Source organism: Talpa occidentalis, unplaced genomic scaffold (assembly GCF_014898055.3).
Source record: "Talpa occidentalis isolate TD23 unplaced genomic scaffold, MPIMG_talOcc4v2.1 talOcc4.12, whole genome shotgun sequence".
Lineage (NCBI taxonomy): Eukaryota > Metazoa > Chordata > Mammalia > Eulipotyphla > Talpidae > Talpa > Talpa occidentalis.
In genome coordinates this window covers 99,847,714-99,864,904 of record NW_023601212.1, presented here as the reverse complement: position 1 = coordinate 99,864,904, position 17,191 = coordinate 99,847,714, and the positions used below count along the sequence as shown (strand labels likewise).

Genomic DNA, 17,191 nt, shown 5'->3' with positions numbered 1-17,191 from the left:
GCCTTAAATCTGCATAATGGCCACCCTCCTTATGGTGCCTTTCCTGGTAGCTGCTGTCAGGGCACAGGGAAAGCCCCCCCACCCCATCTGGAGTCCGCTCAGGCCGGGCAGAGAACAAATGACCTTCAGGAAGATGAGCAGGAGAAAGGCTGTAGGTAGGAGAATGCTTATAAGTGCTAGAGAATAATGGGGTGTTTATCCTGCATTTGGGACCTGCGGCATCAAGGAGGGGGGTCACACTTCACACGCAGATCAGAAGCGGGTGACCTCAGCTTCGCTCACCTTCGATCTCACTAAGATGAGATTCTTAGAGAGGCTGTTGATGGATAAAACTGCACCCAAGCTACGTTCTTCTAGGTCATAAACAGTGGAGTAGACATGGCTTCTTCCACTAGGAAAAAGGGCAAAGGACCCAAAATTCCTAAGGTCTTCACAGCTATTAGCTTAAGAGTGTGAGCATCCTGTAGAGGGTACACAGACACCCCGAAGCTCCACTGGCCTCTGGTTCCCAGGCCAAGATGACAGAGGCCTGGCCCTTCTGGGCCTCCCATAGCTGGGCCCACCCTGATCTCTTTTTTCTTTAGCCTAAGATGGTACTTAAGGGAGTGGTTTGGGCCACTTTGGGGGAGTGACTCAGGTCTCCTGGGTCTCTCCCATGTATACAGGAGGTTACTGGGCTTCTGCATGTTTTTCTCCCGTTAATCTGCCTTTTATTATGGGTGGGGGCTGTCTCAGCCAAGATGTCAAAAATTAGAGAGGAGATTATCTCGTAATATATTCTCTTCCCTGGTATTGTTCAGAATTTAAAATGCACTTTTGAATCCTTTCTGGAGCGTATGTCGAAGTGTACTTTTTCTTGAAGGTATCTATTGTCTTGCCATCATTTTTCTTTTCTATTTGAAAAGGAACAGTGGGACACTTGGATTTCTTCCCCAGGAGAAGGGTAGTTGGTCACGAGCTGAATATGAACCTTGGCGCTCTCTCTGTCTCTCCCAGCTCCCAAGAGAGCCTTGTACTTCGGGTGAAGGACTTTCTGGATTTCTCTAGTACTTATGCCCTAGAGAACAAAGCCACCCCAGAGATATTCAATCGCACTTAACGCTCACGTCAAATATTAGCTCCTGGTCTTTTCTTTCTACTGCCCTGTGGGATCGATGCCTGAAAACATCAATGCGGAGATCCCTTGTCTTCTGCAAACAGCAGGGCCCACAAGCTGCCTTGCCTGCGGCCAACTTGGGATTTCTCACAAAGGATTTTTCTTTTCCAGCAAGGCTTAGACTGCTTGGGGTGGTCCCTGAACTATGCTTTTCCTTTTCTCAGTGAGAAGCAGCTGTGGGGGGAGAGGAGGTATCCCTCTCCCCCTCCAGAGCCCTTTCTGGCTGGTCGAATAATCAAATAAACATGAGGCAGATTCGTAAGAGAAAAGAAAATAAATTTGACTGCTCATATGTGCGTACCCGGAATCTACATAGATGTGTGGATTCCAAAGACGGAGAGACAGTGGGGCTAAGGAATGGGGCACGGGTCTGGGCCTTCAGGGAGAGAGAAGGGGACTCGCCATGCGAGACCAACTGCTCTGTAATCACATATCTCCCTGCCGTATAGATGGTGTTCCTAATACAAAGGTTATTTCTGGTAATAATCCTAATTCTGGGTAATACCCCCAGTTTTCATGCTTCCAGGTAGTTAAGGGAGTGATAAATTTTCATCATGAGACTGCAGGGCCTCAGATGACTTCAGCCTGAAATAATCCACTTGACACAGTGCCAGATCTTGGGGAGCCTGTCTGGTGTATTTTGGGGGGGCCTTTTCTGACCCCCTCAGGGAATCCCATCCTTTAAGCACCAAATGAGAGACATTAGAACAGGAAGTTTCTGAGTCTCTTGATTATGCTCCTGTGGCTTTTGTAAAAGTTTCCACAAATTTAGTAGCTTAAAAACAATAGGAATATGTGCTTTCAAAATTGTGGAGAATTCTGTGCTCTGCTGAAGGCCACCTCTGGAGGCTCCTCCCTCCCCCTCCCCACCTGCCCTCCCAGCTGCCGGAGGCCCTGGTATTCCTCAGCTTGGGGCTGTGCCTCTTTCATTCTTGGCCTCCAGCTTCATGTGGTCTTGTCTTAGTCTTAAAAGGACCCCCATCATGGGGTGGGGGATGGACAACCCTCCTGATAATACAGGGTGACCTCATCTTAAGGTCCTACCTTAATTACACCAGCAAAGGCTATTTCAAAATAAGTACCTATACACAGGTGGCAGGAGTAAGAATGGAACCTTCTGGTGTCCTGGGTGTCCTGCCCAATCCATGATGAGTCCCTTGCTTCAAACCCCTCTGAGGTCCCCCCACTCTCATTGGCAGACATCACTACCTGTCCACAAAGGCCTTAACTTTAGGGCAGCGGATGTCACGACACATAGTCCAGAATGGCATGTCCCAGCTTCGTGGGCATAAATAACCCTGACCTACCTACAGAATCCTCAGAAACAACCAACACACAAAGTCTCTCTCGGAAGAGAGACCGGCTTCTGCAGAGAACACACACACCAGTGCTTTGATGTCTAAAAGGCAGAAGAACTCAGAAGACTTGAGGGGAAAACTTTAAAAATAGAACTGTTTTTTGTTCTTAGTGCTCCCTGCAGAACCAGGTCTCACAAAGACTTTTGGAGGATACCACCCCCGAGAGCTCGCGTCATTGATGTCTTCATGTGCTCCCAGACCTTCGTACCCGCTGGATATGCCTCACAACACCTAAGGCATCTCTAGGGATCATCGTCCTCCTTCTGCAGATGGGCAAAGCAGGACACTGTTCCCCAGCAAGTGTGGTAGTGTCCAGTAATCTGATCCCAAGCTGGGCGACCCAGGAGTGTGTGAGGAGCCCAGTGTGTTCCTGGCCACAGAGCCTTCTTCGGTGCGCACACCGCCTGCTTGGGATGGACACTTGTTCCCATTCACACTCAGCACTTCAGCAATTGAGCTGGTGCCCAAGTGGAGCCATTGAGTGGGTTCAAGTGTTTACTCCATCCTCGGGCTCCAACTGGTCAGGCGGGACTGAGTCCACCTGCAGACGCTGGTGTTACCTGGAGCCGCCGAGTAATGATCTGTCCCCGCCAGAGTGACTCTGTTCCAGTTTGAGTCCAACATTGTTCAGAAGCATGTACAGCAGCTCCCACACTGAGCTGCAGAGAATGACACCCCAACTGTATCATCTGAAGGAAAAATCCAGCCTGGGCTTAGTCAATTACTCCTGACAAGAGTAAATGGAGTGATCGTGGCACAAGGGCTAGAGCTTGATTCTGCCAGCTGGCTTTTTGCTGTCACTTGGGTGGGCCCTTGGTGGCAGGAAAGCCAGAAACCTACCTCTGGTTTATTGGCTTCGTTAGATGAATAACCCCTGCCACTTCCACTTGGGGAGATCATAGTTAAGCTTGGCTCTCTCCCCAAAACTCAGCCTCTTCACTGAGGGAGGAAGGCAGTGCTTCCCTGACGGGCAAAGCCTGAAACAAGGAACTGCTTCTTATCTTGCTTCTCAAGTTTGAAAGGATCCATGCTTATTGCCACTCCCATACCTAACCTCCGTGTGTTTCTTTTCTTTTTTTTAAAGATTTATTTATTTATGCATACAAGAAATGGGGTACAGGCCAGAGGTGTGAGGGTAAGAGAATTCACCAGAGACAGCGTGGGGAACAGAACAGGCAGACTGACTGAAATACACTGCTGAGGGGAGCAGCAGGTAAGACAGGACAGGTCTGCTGTGCTGTGTGGGTCAGCTCCCTGGCCGGGGATCAAGCTTGTGCTGCAGAGGCTGCAGACAGCTTTATAAGTTGCGTCTCAACCCCTTGCGCCACCAGGGGGGCCCCCTCTGTGTGTTTCTTAGGGTGAATTCAAAGTGAGTTCAGAGCAAGGGGTTTGTTCCCCAACACCCAGGTTCCATCAGTGACCTCAGCCTTTAAGGTACGAGGTGGGGTATGGTGAGGAAGCCCCGAGCTCAAGACCTAGGACTGCGCTCTACCCAGTAGACCTTCTGGAACCTTGTGTTGGTCTGTTCCAGCTCCCACAGCAGAACACCCAGACCAGCGACTTAGACAATAACAGTTGACTTCCAGAAGCTGACGTCCAAGGTCAGGGTGCTGGCAGGGTTAGGTCTGGGGGTGCTGTCTCCCTGGCATTTTCTCTATGTCCTCACTTGGCATTTCTTGGGGTCCTGCAGAGAGAGGACCAGCTCCCTGGCATCTGTTCTCATCAAGACTCTCATCCTATTCCATCAAGGCCTCATTCAACTATTCCTTATGGCCTCATTTAACTTTGATCACATCCTTATAGGACCCAGCTCCAAATCCAGCTACCCAGGGTGGGGGGCTATGGGCTTCAGCTTATGCTTTGGGGGCTGACACACTCAGTTCACACACTTTATTAAAATGCAGACTCCAGCCCATAACCGGGGTGGAGCCTGAGAGTCTGCATTTTACCCAGTGACTCTGGTTGCTGGGGCATAGATCACCTTGTGTAGCCCATTCCCCGGATGCTCTTATATCACAGGTGGAGGCCGCTGAGGGTCTCGGGGAGGTAAGAGGATGTGGTGGATCCCACTTGGTTTGCAGGAGCCTCCGGGCTGGGGTTGCAGCCCTAAGCCTGTGTGAGGCTTGTCAGCCAGAGCCCAGCGCAGAGCCAAGGCCTGGCTCGCCCAGCCAGGCTGATGAGAAGCATATCACCAAGCAGGCCTCCCATTCGCTTGCTGTGCTTTTGAGTCTTCCATGCCCAGAACAAGACCTGGTAGCAACAGGTGCTGAGTGCAGGTCTTATGAATGAGTACATGCATGTCACAATCGCCTCTGTGTGTGTATGCACACTCGTGCCTACGCCATTCTGTCTAATTGGCTGATTCCTTGAGGGTAGAAGCCATGCTTTTTTGATCTTTGCATTCTAAGGAAGGAAAATATGCATGAAAAAAGTAGGCCTGCAATAAATTGGATGGCTGGCTGCCTGGCTGGATGGGTGAATGGATGGATGGATGGATGGATGGATGGGTGAATGGGTGGGTGGATAGAAAGAAGAATAAAAAAATAGATGTTATTTGTGTAGAAGGGAGGTAGCTCTGGCTACCCTAAATTTGGAGTGGGTGAGAGACCTTAAGTCTAATTAAGGAGTCTGCTGAGGTGCAGTATTGTCTGGGGGCACATGGTTTTATGGGCCACCAGCTTCTTTGCCGTGGCCTCTGATCTATAGCTTTTGCCTTTCCCCCACATCTGCATGTAATAAAACCTAGTTATGACGTCCATATGTCCCCGGTGCAAACACCAAGACACAGCCTTTAAAAAGCACTGTGGAGAGCAATGCCTTGAGAAACAACTGTTGGGGGGTGAAATCTTTATTGTTTCAAAGGGCTGTTCTACGCCGCCGCCAATGCGCCCTGACCACGGGTCTCACTCCTTTCTCTTTTTTCTCTTTTGTCCCCTTCTCAGGGTATCACAGCAGACTGTAACACCTGCGTGGAAATAGAGGACAGAAAGGTAAGGCAATATTTTTTCATCTTTTGGTTTCAAACCAAATAAGAACTGTGCGATCGAAACCCAAATGTTTAAAAGGCATGTCTTGCTGGACAACACTTTGCACAGGCGATTCGTGCGCTGGTAATGGACGCTCAGAGTAAACATATTTTGAAATGTCTGTCCTTTTGTTCCCTCGTAACCTGTATGGTTGCTGAGGGCTTCGATGGAGAGTCTATACTATAATGGAGTATTTAAAAATCGGTGCGGATTTTTGTTTTAGTCATATGCTTCTCATCAGGAAAACAGCTCACTGGCCCTTCACGTCAGTCCATACTTCTGTTGAAGATTGTCAATGATTATTACAGACACTGTGTCATAGGTTGCATGTAATTATTGTATAATACTGCAGCTATCACAGACTCTATATTCCTGGGATTTCCAAGGCCAGTCTCTACATTTATGCACTTGGACTTAAAAGAAAAAGCCTGCCTCAGTTTCCATCATGACACAGCTCACAAACAGCAACTTTTTGTGATGGAAATCTGTTCCCATGAGCTGATTTGGGGAGGGTGGTTCAGTTGGGAGGGGCTGGCATGACTCCCATTTTAAGAGCCCCCCGCCCTGCCGTTTATCACCCTCTTACACTTGGTGTCCATCCCCTCGGGAAAAACAGCTGAGAGATAATTGTTCTTCAGTTAAGTATCTTCAGTCTCTTTTTATTGACAAGAGTTCCCAGAAGTCTCCATGGCCAAGCACATCCAAGCAGATGAAATTTTACCTCTAATGCCTTGGGTCCAAAGAGGTCAAATAAGTGAATTGAGGGTACATATCTCTCAGCTACTTTTGACATCCTTCCACAATTTTGAAAAATGTTGCTCTCAGCAGCTTACCATTATGTCGAATGCAGTTAGTATTTCAAGCAGAGGTCTGCAGCCCTGATTTTGCGATAGTGCAGGCTTCTGCTGATTAATAAGGTGGCGGAGGACGTCTCCAAACAAAATTCATTTTTAAATAAAAGGCAGTCGCCATGCAGTATTTTGAGGAGTGTTAATCTCCTCATGGTGAAAGGAATAATCGGATGGCAGCTTAAATTCTCCCTGTGTGATCTCAGCTTAGTTCGAGCCGCGTGGAGCTCTAGTTTTCAGGCAAAGGTGTTTCAATTCCTGTTTGTGCCAGGAAACTCACAGGGGTGCATTGTGTGAGCCGGGTAAATGCAATTGCAGGCGGCTGTGTCCTGCCCCACGCCGGCCCCTGCTCACCTCACAGTCCCTCGCCACTGCCAAGGCCCAGGGTGGCCACTTTCAGGGGATTCTCAAGCTTGTGTCTGTCCAGGTTTGTTTTTCCCTGTTACATTTTTTTTTGCCAGTAACGTTTGAAAGATGCCATGAAAACCACATCTGTTCCATCGCCAGTGAGCAGCCAGAATATTCTCTGGGATGAAGGCCAGTCACGGGGCTCCACCCTCCCTGCCCAAGTTGCCTTCGGTTCAGACACAGACATGATAACGATCCCCCAAGGCCGCGGATGCCCGGTGATGCTTACTGAGGGAAGAAGGCCTCTGTGGTCATTCTGTCCATGGCTTCTGCTACTTTCAAGAGAGTAACACACACACACACAGGTCTCTGCTTGGTCATAGATTAAGGGGTGGAGATGGTGGCTCATTTCTGAAAGTCCCACGGTTTCTGAACTTGACCCCCGTGTTGGATGATTCTGAATGAACCCAACCTGTGGCCGCGGTGAACGCCCATGGCTCCTGGCCACCACCCTCATGTCCTCCAGCCTGGCCTTCGACCTCCCCTAGGACTTTCCTTCTCTCTGCTCAACAGATCCACCCACATTTTCTTCCTCTCCGATGTACTTGTGCGCCTGTGTGATTCCCATTTCAGGGGGACAGCTGTCTGGGCTCCCGATGTTGCTGGAAGTGTCGGTGAGAGGTGCAGGGTGGCTCTGGAGATCCAGGTCCTGGCTCTGCAGCCCCCATTCCAGCGGCGGGGTGGCACCCCACGTCTGGGGTCCTGCTATGCTCTGCCATGGTGCATCCCCCGGGGGGCAGCCGCCGACGCGTCACCAGGGAAACCGCCCTGGAAGTGATGGCTTGTTTCTCATGTGCGTGCCCCTCTGCACTTAATCCGAATGCTTCTGGCAAAATCCATCATGTGATAAAGTGGAATTGAAGTGACAAAAGATGACAGCGGTGCCAAAATAATAAGTCAGCCTACCTCTGACGGGCCGCTCCTTGGCCAGCGTGGATTTTTACGAGCTGCTGGGAAGGAGAGGCCTGGCGTTTGCTTGGAGGGTCAGTTTCCTTTGGTCCAGAAAGCTTGGCCCTCGGTCTGCGTGGACGTGATGGCAGCCCTGCCCTTAATCCCGGCCTCCTCCTCCTGCTCCCGGGTGTCTCTGTGGGGTGTGCGCCTCGCGGCTGTGCCGTGCGAGGGGTGTGGGTCTCTTCTTGATGGCAGAGGATTCGGAAACACAGAACCTCCACGTCTCTACAGTGGAACCGGGTCTGCCCCTGCCGTCCCTGCCTGGCCCCTCCTGTTTTACTCGGTAGCGCCACTCACCTGGGCTGAGCCGTTTTCCCGTTGAGCGGGAGACCAGGTAGGATGATGGAAGCTAAACGGCTGGTCTCAAGAGCCGCAGAGAGCTCTCCTCTTAATAAAGAGCCATAAAATTGCTCTTCTCGGTCTGCACCTCGTCTGGGCTCCGAGACCGTTGACAGAATCAGAGAATTTGTTCTCGCTCTTACGTCTCTCTTCCCTTCATCCCCCAGCCTCTTCCCGCCAGGGGACAGAGAGCTAATTGTCGCTTGGAGAACCTCACCCGGCTGAGGGTGGAGGGATCCGGGCTGTGTACTGGACTCTGCTTTTGTTTTGAGTCTTGTGGGCTTCCCGGCATTTCTCCAGAGGGCGCCCCTAGCGCTGGTGGCGATTTCCCCCCTCTGGTGGGAGGCAGAGACAGGTAGTTCCTCCCACAGGTGACGCCTCGGGCTGCTGCAGATGTGGCCCGGGGGGAGGAGGCCGGTGCATCCCGGTGGCCACGTGGCCCCCATGCTCTGGACGCGGCTGCCCCGTTACAGAGTTGCTGGCGGAGAACTGAGGCATGTAAACTCATTTTTGTATGTGGCATAACATCCCCCTGCATTTCAATACTGTTATAATGAATGAGGTTCAGGGAAGGGAGGAGAGATGGATGGGTGGCGGGGAGCTCATGGGTGGTGAGAGTCTCTCGTTACTTGGCCTGGCCGCCGAGTCCTCGGATGAGCTGCCCCGTCGCAGCAAGGCGGGGTGTGTGGCTGCGGAGCTCTGGGGACTCTCAGGCCGGGTCTGATGGAAGCCGTGATGGTGGAGGGGAGCAGCGGCTGTCGTGCAGGAGGGATGAGCTGCCTCTTATGACCGTCTTCTGGGCCAGGTGCCCTGACAGCCCCAGTGCTCCCTGCAGCTCAGCGGGAGGCCCTGACGCTGCCCCATCTGCAGGTGCAAACATGGAAGCCAAGAGCACTAAGTGCTCCGTGAGCTCTGGGCTCAGAGGTTCTACCTTGCGAGCAGAGCGTGCCCTTTGCCCCCAGACCATCCGGTCCTGCACACAGACAAACAGGAAGGGGCTGTCCTTTCTGCCGAGGAGCAGGGCCTGCACCGGCCCTCAGCTCTGGCTGGGGTTTCCCGTGGGGCTGGTCTGGTTGCTTTGGCAATTCCAGCAGTGCCACTGCCAGGCTCTGAAGACCATGCTCAGCGCACAGGCATCACGTGGCACAGTGGGATAAGCACAGGCTGGGGAGCCAAAGCTCTCGTCTCAGCTCCCTCCCAGGGCAGCTCCGTGGCCTTAAGAAGCTTTCTGACCTCTGGTCTCTCCCGCCTGTAAGTTGGTGATAATAAATCCACTGGGAAGGCTGATTTCAGGAGCTGACAAGAGAATACCACAGAGCAATGCCTGTCACAACATAAGAACTCACTTCCCTTTGGCTACTTTGGTTTCTGGTTTTGCTCCTGTCCACACCTGTGGGCATCTATGCCCTCGATTGTGAGACCCCTTGAAAACAATGAGTCTGCAGGGAGTGCAGTGGGAGCAGAGGGAAGGGACAAGCAGCGGGGCCGGGTAGCTTCAGGAGGAGCTTCGGAGGATGGATGCCAGCCAGGTTCAGCCAGTTACAAAGTCACCTGTCTGCCCAGTCCAGGAAACGGGGTCAGAGGGGTCTGAAGCTTTGGGGTCAGCAGTGAGCTCAGGTGATGGGGCAGGGCAGAGGCAGCTACCTGCTGCCTGCGGGACAGTTTCATGGATACCACTTGCTAGGTCAGTCTGGGAATTGGCGTGAAACGGCTGATCTTCAGGAGACTGTGCCAACCCAGTAAAACCCATGCAGAAAAGAGTCAAGAGCATTGCAAGGCTGACTGGCTGGCTACTTCTCTATGGGTTGGGAGCGGCTCTCCCGTGAATAATCCAGGGGTGATGTCTCTTGAAGACAGTTCCTGGCACAGGAAACAGCAGGGGAGAGACACAGAGGTGGGAGAGGGTGTTTAGGGCAGATTCAGGCCCCGCATGCAAGTCTGAGGGGCCTGGGGAGCTGAAATGGTGCCTCCCAGCAGAAGGGGCAGGGAGGGGCAGGCTTGTGGGGTGGAGTCAGGGTTATAGGAACCAAGGAAATACCTGAAGCTTGGGGTGACCAGCTCACCTAGTAGGAGGAGGTTCTTAGGGATGAGGAGGCGGGATGAGCACAGCGATGGGGCGTGGAGGACAGGCCGGGACAGGTAAGTCAGGCAGTACGCACACTGGGCCTGGGTTGCCTGCCAGGGGTCCTCTTTTCAAAGATGCGAGGCAGAGGAGGACCACGTTTCCCCGCAGGTCAGCGAGGCTCAGGTGTGAGATGCAGAGAGGGCTCCTGGGCAGGGGTTGTCGGGGGGAAGGGAGGAAGCTGTTTCTTGGCACCTGCACTTCAGACCTTGGGTTCCATCGAGGAGACATAATGTGGTGGGCTTTTGTTTCGTTTTATTTTGCTGTTGCTGCTTTTAACAAACCCAAAGTTCTCAAACATCTGCTCATTGGTCTTTTCGACCAAAAGACCTAGAAGCCCTGGCTGTCCACTCCGCTGGCTGCTGTCATTCAGCGACCTTGTTTCCCGGGTGATTTGGGGCTGGGATCTAGACATGACCAGGGCTATGCAGCATTTTCTTCAGTGCACTATTTCTTCTTTGTGAAAATCTGACTTCGGGGGGTTTAAAATAATTTAGACAAATTTGTTAAGAACAAAACCACTGAGTGAATTTACTGATGTCCGATGGATGTTGGAAAATTGTTCATAAGACTGCACAGATCTGGCATTAGGAGACTTTCCTGGTGATGCCTCAGCAATGAGCAGAGACCTGGATTTGTGCAGTTCAAGCTCTGCTTGTCTGCAAGGGGCCAGGCTGGATGCAGAGAAGCGGGTGTGAGTCTGACCTAGACTGTGCAGGAGATGCACAGGAGGGTGGGCAGGGCCAGTCACCTGCCCATCCACGTGGCGTGGCATCTGTGGCCTCCCCCAGTCCAGAGTGTGCTCAGCTGAAGTATTTCTGTGCAACTGGCTTCCCCCAGGAAGGGAGTTGATCAACATGGACAGTGAATTAATCTCCCGGATTTCAGGGGCTTCAGTGCCAGGGTGGATGAAATGGCGCCAAGCAGTGACCGAGTTGGCTTCCGTTGGCTGCGGCTGCTCCCTCGCTGTGGGTGGGAGTGGAGTAACCCCCCGGGTTCCGACGGGCAGAACAAAGAGGAGCGGGTGGGCTTCCCCCTCACAGGGGCTCTCCCCAGAATGGACAGCATGCACGGACCAGGTTCCAGTTGAATATGGAAACAAAAAGGCAGACAAGGGCACTGACCGCGCTGGCATCATTTGCCGAGACTCACAGAATTCGTCTGGGATTGGATTCCTTTTCTGCTGCAAATGGCCTTTGTTTAGGCTGATGGTGTGTGCGTCAGTGGGAAGAGGCTCCGAGAGTCCCTGCAGCTGCAGAAATGAGAGTCAAGGCATCCCTGTGCGATGATATTTGAGTTGCAAGCTGGGGGAGGGGTGTCCAGAAGGCGGGAAAAGGGACACTCTGGGGCAGGTGCAGAGATGGACGTCTGGAAGGTGTGACTTGGGACCTGGCTAGTGGTCAGTATATCTGGGGTTCAGAGCAGTGGAAATGTGGGGCGTGGGCAGGAGGAGCCCAGGCACCTGGAGCCTGTGAGCAGGGGAGTGTCTTAGAGTGAATCCTACTTACCTGCAATGTGATCCTCTCCTGTGAAACGTCAGGTGCATGAGACAGTTGCATTGCCTTATGGTGTCTGTTTCTCATAGTGTGTACTTGACAGCTTGACCTCTAGCCATTGTTGCCCCTGTTCCCACATCTCTGACCCAGGGGTGCGGAAGAATCACCCACTGCCCGCAGAACCTTTGCCTGTGTTTCTGTGTCCCTTCTGTGTGTGCCGCCTTCCGACACTCTTGCAAATTCCACGGGACTCTGAAACTTCTCCAGAACATTAACCATCATTCCCATGGGGCAAGACTCTCTTCTAGATGAGGTCACAGCCACCAGCCAATCGGTGGTTCGCTGGAGTTGGGGCCAACCTCACTGTGACTCCCCCATCTCTGCAAAGAATGGTGCATGGCCATTTAGGATCCACAAAGCAGGTCGAATTTACTCTAATTTACAGTCGGAGGGTCAAATAGATTTGGGTTTGCATCCTGCTCCTGCCCTTTCTTATTAGTGAGAACTTGGGGAAAATCACATTAGCTCTCTGATCCCCCTTCTGTAAAATGGTGCCATGACAGCACCATTTTATAGTGAGCCATATTAGTCAGGACTTCTCAACTGCATCGTAGAAAACCAAGGCAGACTGGTTTGAAGTAGATAGATAGATAGATAGATAGATAGATAGATAGATAGATAGATAGATAGATAGGTAGAGTGACCCAGAGACAGATAGAGAATTGGCAGGAAAACAAGGCTTTCTCTAGCATAACTGATGTTTCAGATCCCAACAAGCTGGTAAACATGGCGGCCAACCCCAGAAAGAAGGATCTTTTCCAGTAGTTTCGGCACAAGCCTGCAGGTGGTGCTGGTTGGCTTGGCGCATCTTGCAGCTGTGGAAGGGGTGACCTGTTCGCCCCCCTTCCTCACAACCAGCGGTCGGTGGCCCCACAGCTGGGATCTCAGTTCCTCAGCAGTCCCTAGAGGAAACCTTCAAGGGATTTGTTTCTCCAGAAGAGAAAACAGGGAGGAATATAATCAGGTCGGCTGCCCCGTGCCCACTGTGGGCCGGGCAGTGTTCAGCGCCCATGGCTCCTCTCTGGGGTCCTCACCAGAACCCTCTCAGGCCACTTCCTGGTAACTTAGACTCAGATGCTCAGATTCTCTTACAAAATAAAGATTCAGTAGATACTTCCCAGGGTGACCAGTGCTCTTAGCCACCTAGGTAGGCACAGATTTTACCTTGGAGAAATGCAAACCCCCTCATTATTGCAATCTGAGATTAGCTTTTCTCCTCCTCTTCTTAAATCCTTGTTTTGGTTTCCTAGATCTCTGCTAGGTTGGGAGAAGTTACACATAGGGCCAGTTGTATGACAGGGAAGTAAAGAATAAAGCTAAAACTAGATGCCAGGTCTGCAGTGACAAGCCCAGGGTTTTGTGTGTCCTGCAATTGTCAGTCTGGTGGAGGTATGTAAAGATGGCTGGAAAGCACAGCAAAAGATGCAGGTCAGTGATTAGAAGGAGATTCAATCTCTGGTGTCAACTCAGAGTGACGGATGGTGGCTGCAGAGAATGCTCTGCTGATGAGGAGTCTCAGTTGTGGGCTGTACCAGAATGAGTGCATGATTGATTAGTGATGTCTGCTGAGGGCGAGGAAGTGGGAGCCACAGTGTGTGTGCCAAGAATACATTGCTCCTGGCACAGAATCTGGCAACTGATGAGTGAAACCAACCCTTGAATGCTCTGTAGTTAAGCCCAAAGAAGAAAAAAAAAGGTGTCTGGCTTCTACTGCATTGCTGCTTAGGGTTTACTTTTGAACATACGTGTTTCTCCCGCTATATCATGATGTTGCATCTATCAGTGGTATTTTTATATATGGCACCTGACTTGCAGAGAACTGAACACATGAAATCCTTATGTCCAGCAGATAAAGTCTATACTATTGATTACATTTTGGTGAAAATGCATCTGACTTTGCCCTTAGATAGGTAAGCTTATGTTTTGATATCTTAATTTTAAAAGCATGATGTATCTGTAATGATATTTTCATATCTTTGCAAGTATGTATTCATTGGGTTAGAATAGTTTACATTTTACACCATTAATGACAGTGATTATTTTCATCTGGCATGTACTTTACTTCAAAGGTACAAGTCTATCCTTCTGTGTCATTTCTACCCACACTTCTTTCTTTAAATTCTGAATTTAAAATACATTTTGGAAACAATTAAGTCAGAGCTGGTTTTCTTGGATAGCTCTGACAGCTCTTCTTAAAAAAAATGGCCATCAGCTTTTTTAGTGATGAGTGGAGGGAGTGTTAATTAATTTCTTTTCTCTTCACTTGGTGTATTTGATTATCTTCCGTCTTGATATGTGATTGGACAGCTTTAAGCTTTAGATAGAAATCACTCCCTGTCCAAATGTGATTTATGTTGTCCCAACACTTTTGCACAGTTCAGCTGAAATTTTCTTCATGTTGATCAAGGTCAGAAAACCCAGGAATTATGCTATCCATCTCCATCCATCTCAGCAGCTAGAGTGCTGAAATAATTTTTGATAGAACTTGATGCAACAGCAACAGATTCCAAGGGGGTGTGTGAGGAAAACATGCACACACATACGTGCAAACACACACACAGGCCCACGCACATTTTATGTTGAGTTGTTGTCATTTTCCAGGGCTTGAGAGGTGTTTTTGCATAAAGTCATCAAAAATGCAGCATCTTTTACTGTGTCCCTTGCAAACTAAAAGCTACCAGAATCTGCAGGAGCATCAGATCTTTTTTTTTTCATATTTTCTTTTTAATTAGAAGGTTTTCTGGGAGGATTAGAGGACAGATCCACAGAACAGAAAAGGCCTCAAGCTCAAGATGTCCTGGTTTTGGTTAAGGGAGATCACAAAGGAGAGCACACCAGGCTAGTGCCTCTGACTCAACCATGGAGACTCTCAGTCTGATCCAGTTAAGCAGCTGGAACCCCTGGTGTAGAGAGGACCCAGTCAGAGGACTACCTGAAAACTGACTTCCTCTCACCTCCTCTTCAAATAGCACCCCGGCTTTCAAAAAGGAAAACAATGTACATTTTTTATTCCATCTATTCAGATTGTTTTTCTGTTGATCCAATTCATCAGCTCCCAGATTGATATTAATTTTGCTCCTAGGATAGGAATGCTTTCAGGGGGATGTGATAAGCCACTCAGGAGCTAACAGAAAACTCACACAAAGGAAATCCTAAGTCAAATCAAATACATGGTAAACACCTGTCTTCCATCGCTGTATGAAAGTGCAAATTAAATCCACTGTGAGCTGCTGATTCCACCTTGCTAATTCAGTCGCATCAGCATAAATGTAGACACGTATGCAGATGTGATCAAGTACCAGCATCAAGCGGGAGACGTTAAATCGCTTCGTCATATGTTCATGTCATTAAAGATTTTGTTATTATTTGGAAGCGGGGAAGATACTTCATGGTTGTTAATGATAGCTGATGTCAGAGATGGGACTCACCTGGTTGTGCCGGGGTTGGAGGCTCAGGTGGCATTAGGTAGAAATAGATATTCATCTTGTATTTAATTCCACGCATGAATCATAGGCCATTGGAACATAGTTTCTCAGGCCCTGATGCCATGAAGCTTGGAGTCTATGTGAGAAGTTCCAATTAAAGCGTAATTCTATATTCAGAATTGTGTTATATGCAAGGTGAGGGGGGGAGAGGGAGAAGAGAGGAATGGAGAGTTGGAGGTAGGGAGGGAGAATAGTCAACCCAGAGGTGGGCTGTACAGTCACAGGGGGGCTGTGCGCATGGCCTGCCTTGACTGGGGAAGCTTCGTGACAAGGTGGATTAGAGAAGAAATCTTTCCTCCCTATAAATTCTGGGAAGTCATGAGCCCTTTCTGCTTCTATCACTGAACCACCTCACCAGGTGGCTGCTAGCCAAATGCAAACTCTTAGTAGTAGATAAGGTGTCATGGCCTCCCAGACAGGTGGGGGAAGGGCCTGATCTGGACCAATGCTCTTGGGAATGGAAGGACCTGGAAGCTTTCCAGACACTAACTTGTGATCTTCCATGGAATCAGAAGAGGGAAACCCTTCAAAAAGGATAACTCTTTCAAGTACTAAATATTTTCTATGTATAAGACCACTTGCCAGCTGTTTTATTAGCGTGATTCATTGGATCTGCATGCCCAGCTAAAAAAGCAGATGGACACTTTTTCCAGATGATGAAATAGAATTCCAAACATAGTGAGTGGCCCAGCCTTACACCGTGAGTGGTGACTGGGCACCAACTAGAACTGCGGTCTCTGTGATCACAGAGATCATTCATGCTGTAGCCTCTACTCCCAGATGCTACAAATTCAGGGTCACCAAGGCACTAGATGGAGCTTCAGGCTCTGTGCTAGCACTTACATGTCACCTCTGTAAGGACCAGTACATACACAGACATGTGACACTTACCTGTCACCGGTACATACATACACAGACATGATCTACTGCCATGGAGACTAGCAGTCTTCATTTGTTAGTCTCAGTCCAAAATGGACTTACTGCCCCCCCCAACCTACCTACATTGAAAAATCCAAAAAAGAAACTTTAAATATCCAGCATGCATTAAGAACTCCATATCCAAAAACACCAGGGAGCTAGAATTAAATAAAAAATTAAGCCCGGAAGCAGAGTAATGACCCAGCGCTTCATTACAACCTTACATTTTCAATCAAAGATAAAATCTCATTAAAAGTATATCTTTGATTAGGGAATGAATCTGGACCGTTCCAAAGTTGGGTTGCTTTCTCTGTGGACATATGAGCCGTGAAATCTTTGTTCCCTCTCTTCCAACTTGAAAGCACTGAGCTATTTATTTTCTGACATCATGATAAAGGTTGTTAGTGTAGACAAAGACTGGACAGAGATGGGGAAGCTTTTAAAGCAACTACCAGCAAGTTTTAACCTTATAAAATTTGAAGGTCTATTTCTATAGTCTGTTGTGATTCTAGGCAAAATATTTTAGGTATCATTATTTGATGCGTCAGTAAGGAATCACAGAGAAGGTCTCACCCAGCACTGCCCAGTAGAAATCTAAAGTAAGCCACGCATGTCAGGAAGCGGTTTCTAGTGGCCATAAGAAAAAGGTAGAAAGGAACAGATAGAAGTAAGTTTAATAATACAGTTGAGGGCCTCCCCAGTGGCGTAGCAGGTTGAGTGCAGCACTGTGAAGCTGTCCACAACCTCTGCAGCGTGGGTTCGATTTCCAGTCGGCCAGGGAGCTACCCACATGGTGCGGCAGACCTCTCCTGTCTTGCCCACTGCTACCCTTAGCAGTACTTTTGGTCTGTCTGCCTGTTCTTCTCCCTGCTCTGTCTCTGGTGAATTCTCTCACCCTCCCATGCCTCTGGCCTGCACCCCAGTTCTTGTATAAATAAATAAATATTTTTTAAAAAAATAATACATTTGAGGGCCTCCCCTGGTGGTGCAGGCAGTTGAGTGCAGCGCTGTGAAGCTGTCCCCA

At 49.6% G+C, this 17,191-nt stretch overlaps 1 protein-coding gene across 1 annotated transcript in view; it reads left to right on the top strand.

Moving 5' to 3' along the window:
• LOC119241953 (uncharacterized) overlaps positions 1-17,191 on the top strand; it is a 1,281,278-nt gene that overhangs the window by 786,098 nt on the left and 477,989 nt on the right. The window contains exon 9 of the mRNA XM_037507637.2: positions 5,457-5,504. Within this exon, the coding sequence (XP_037363534.2) occupies positions 5,457-5,504 (48 nt within the window). The remainder of the gene's footprint in view (positions 1-5,456; positions 5,505-17,191) is intronic.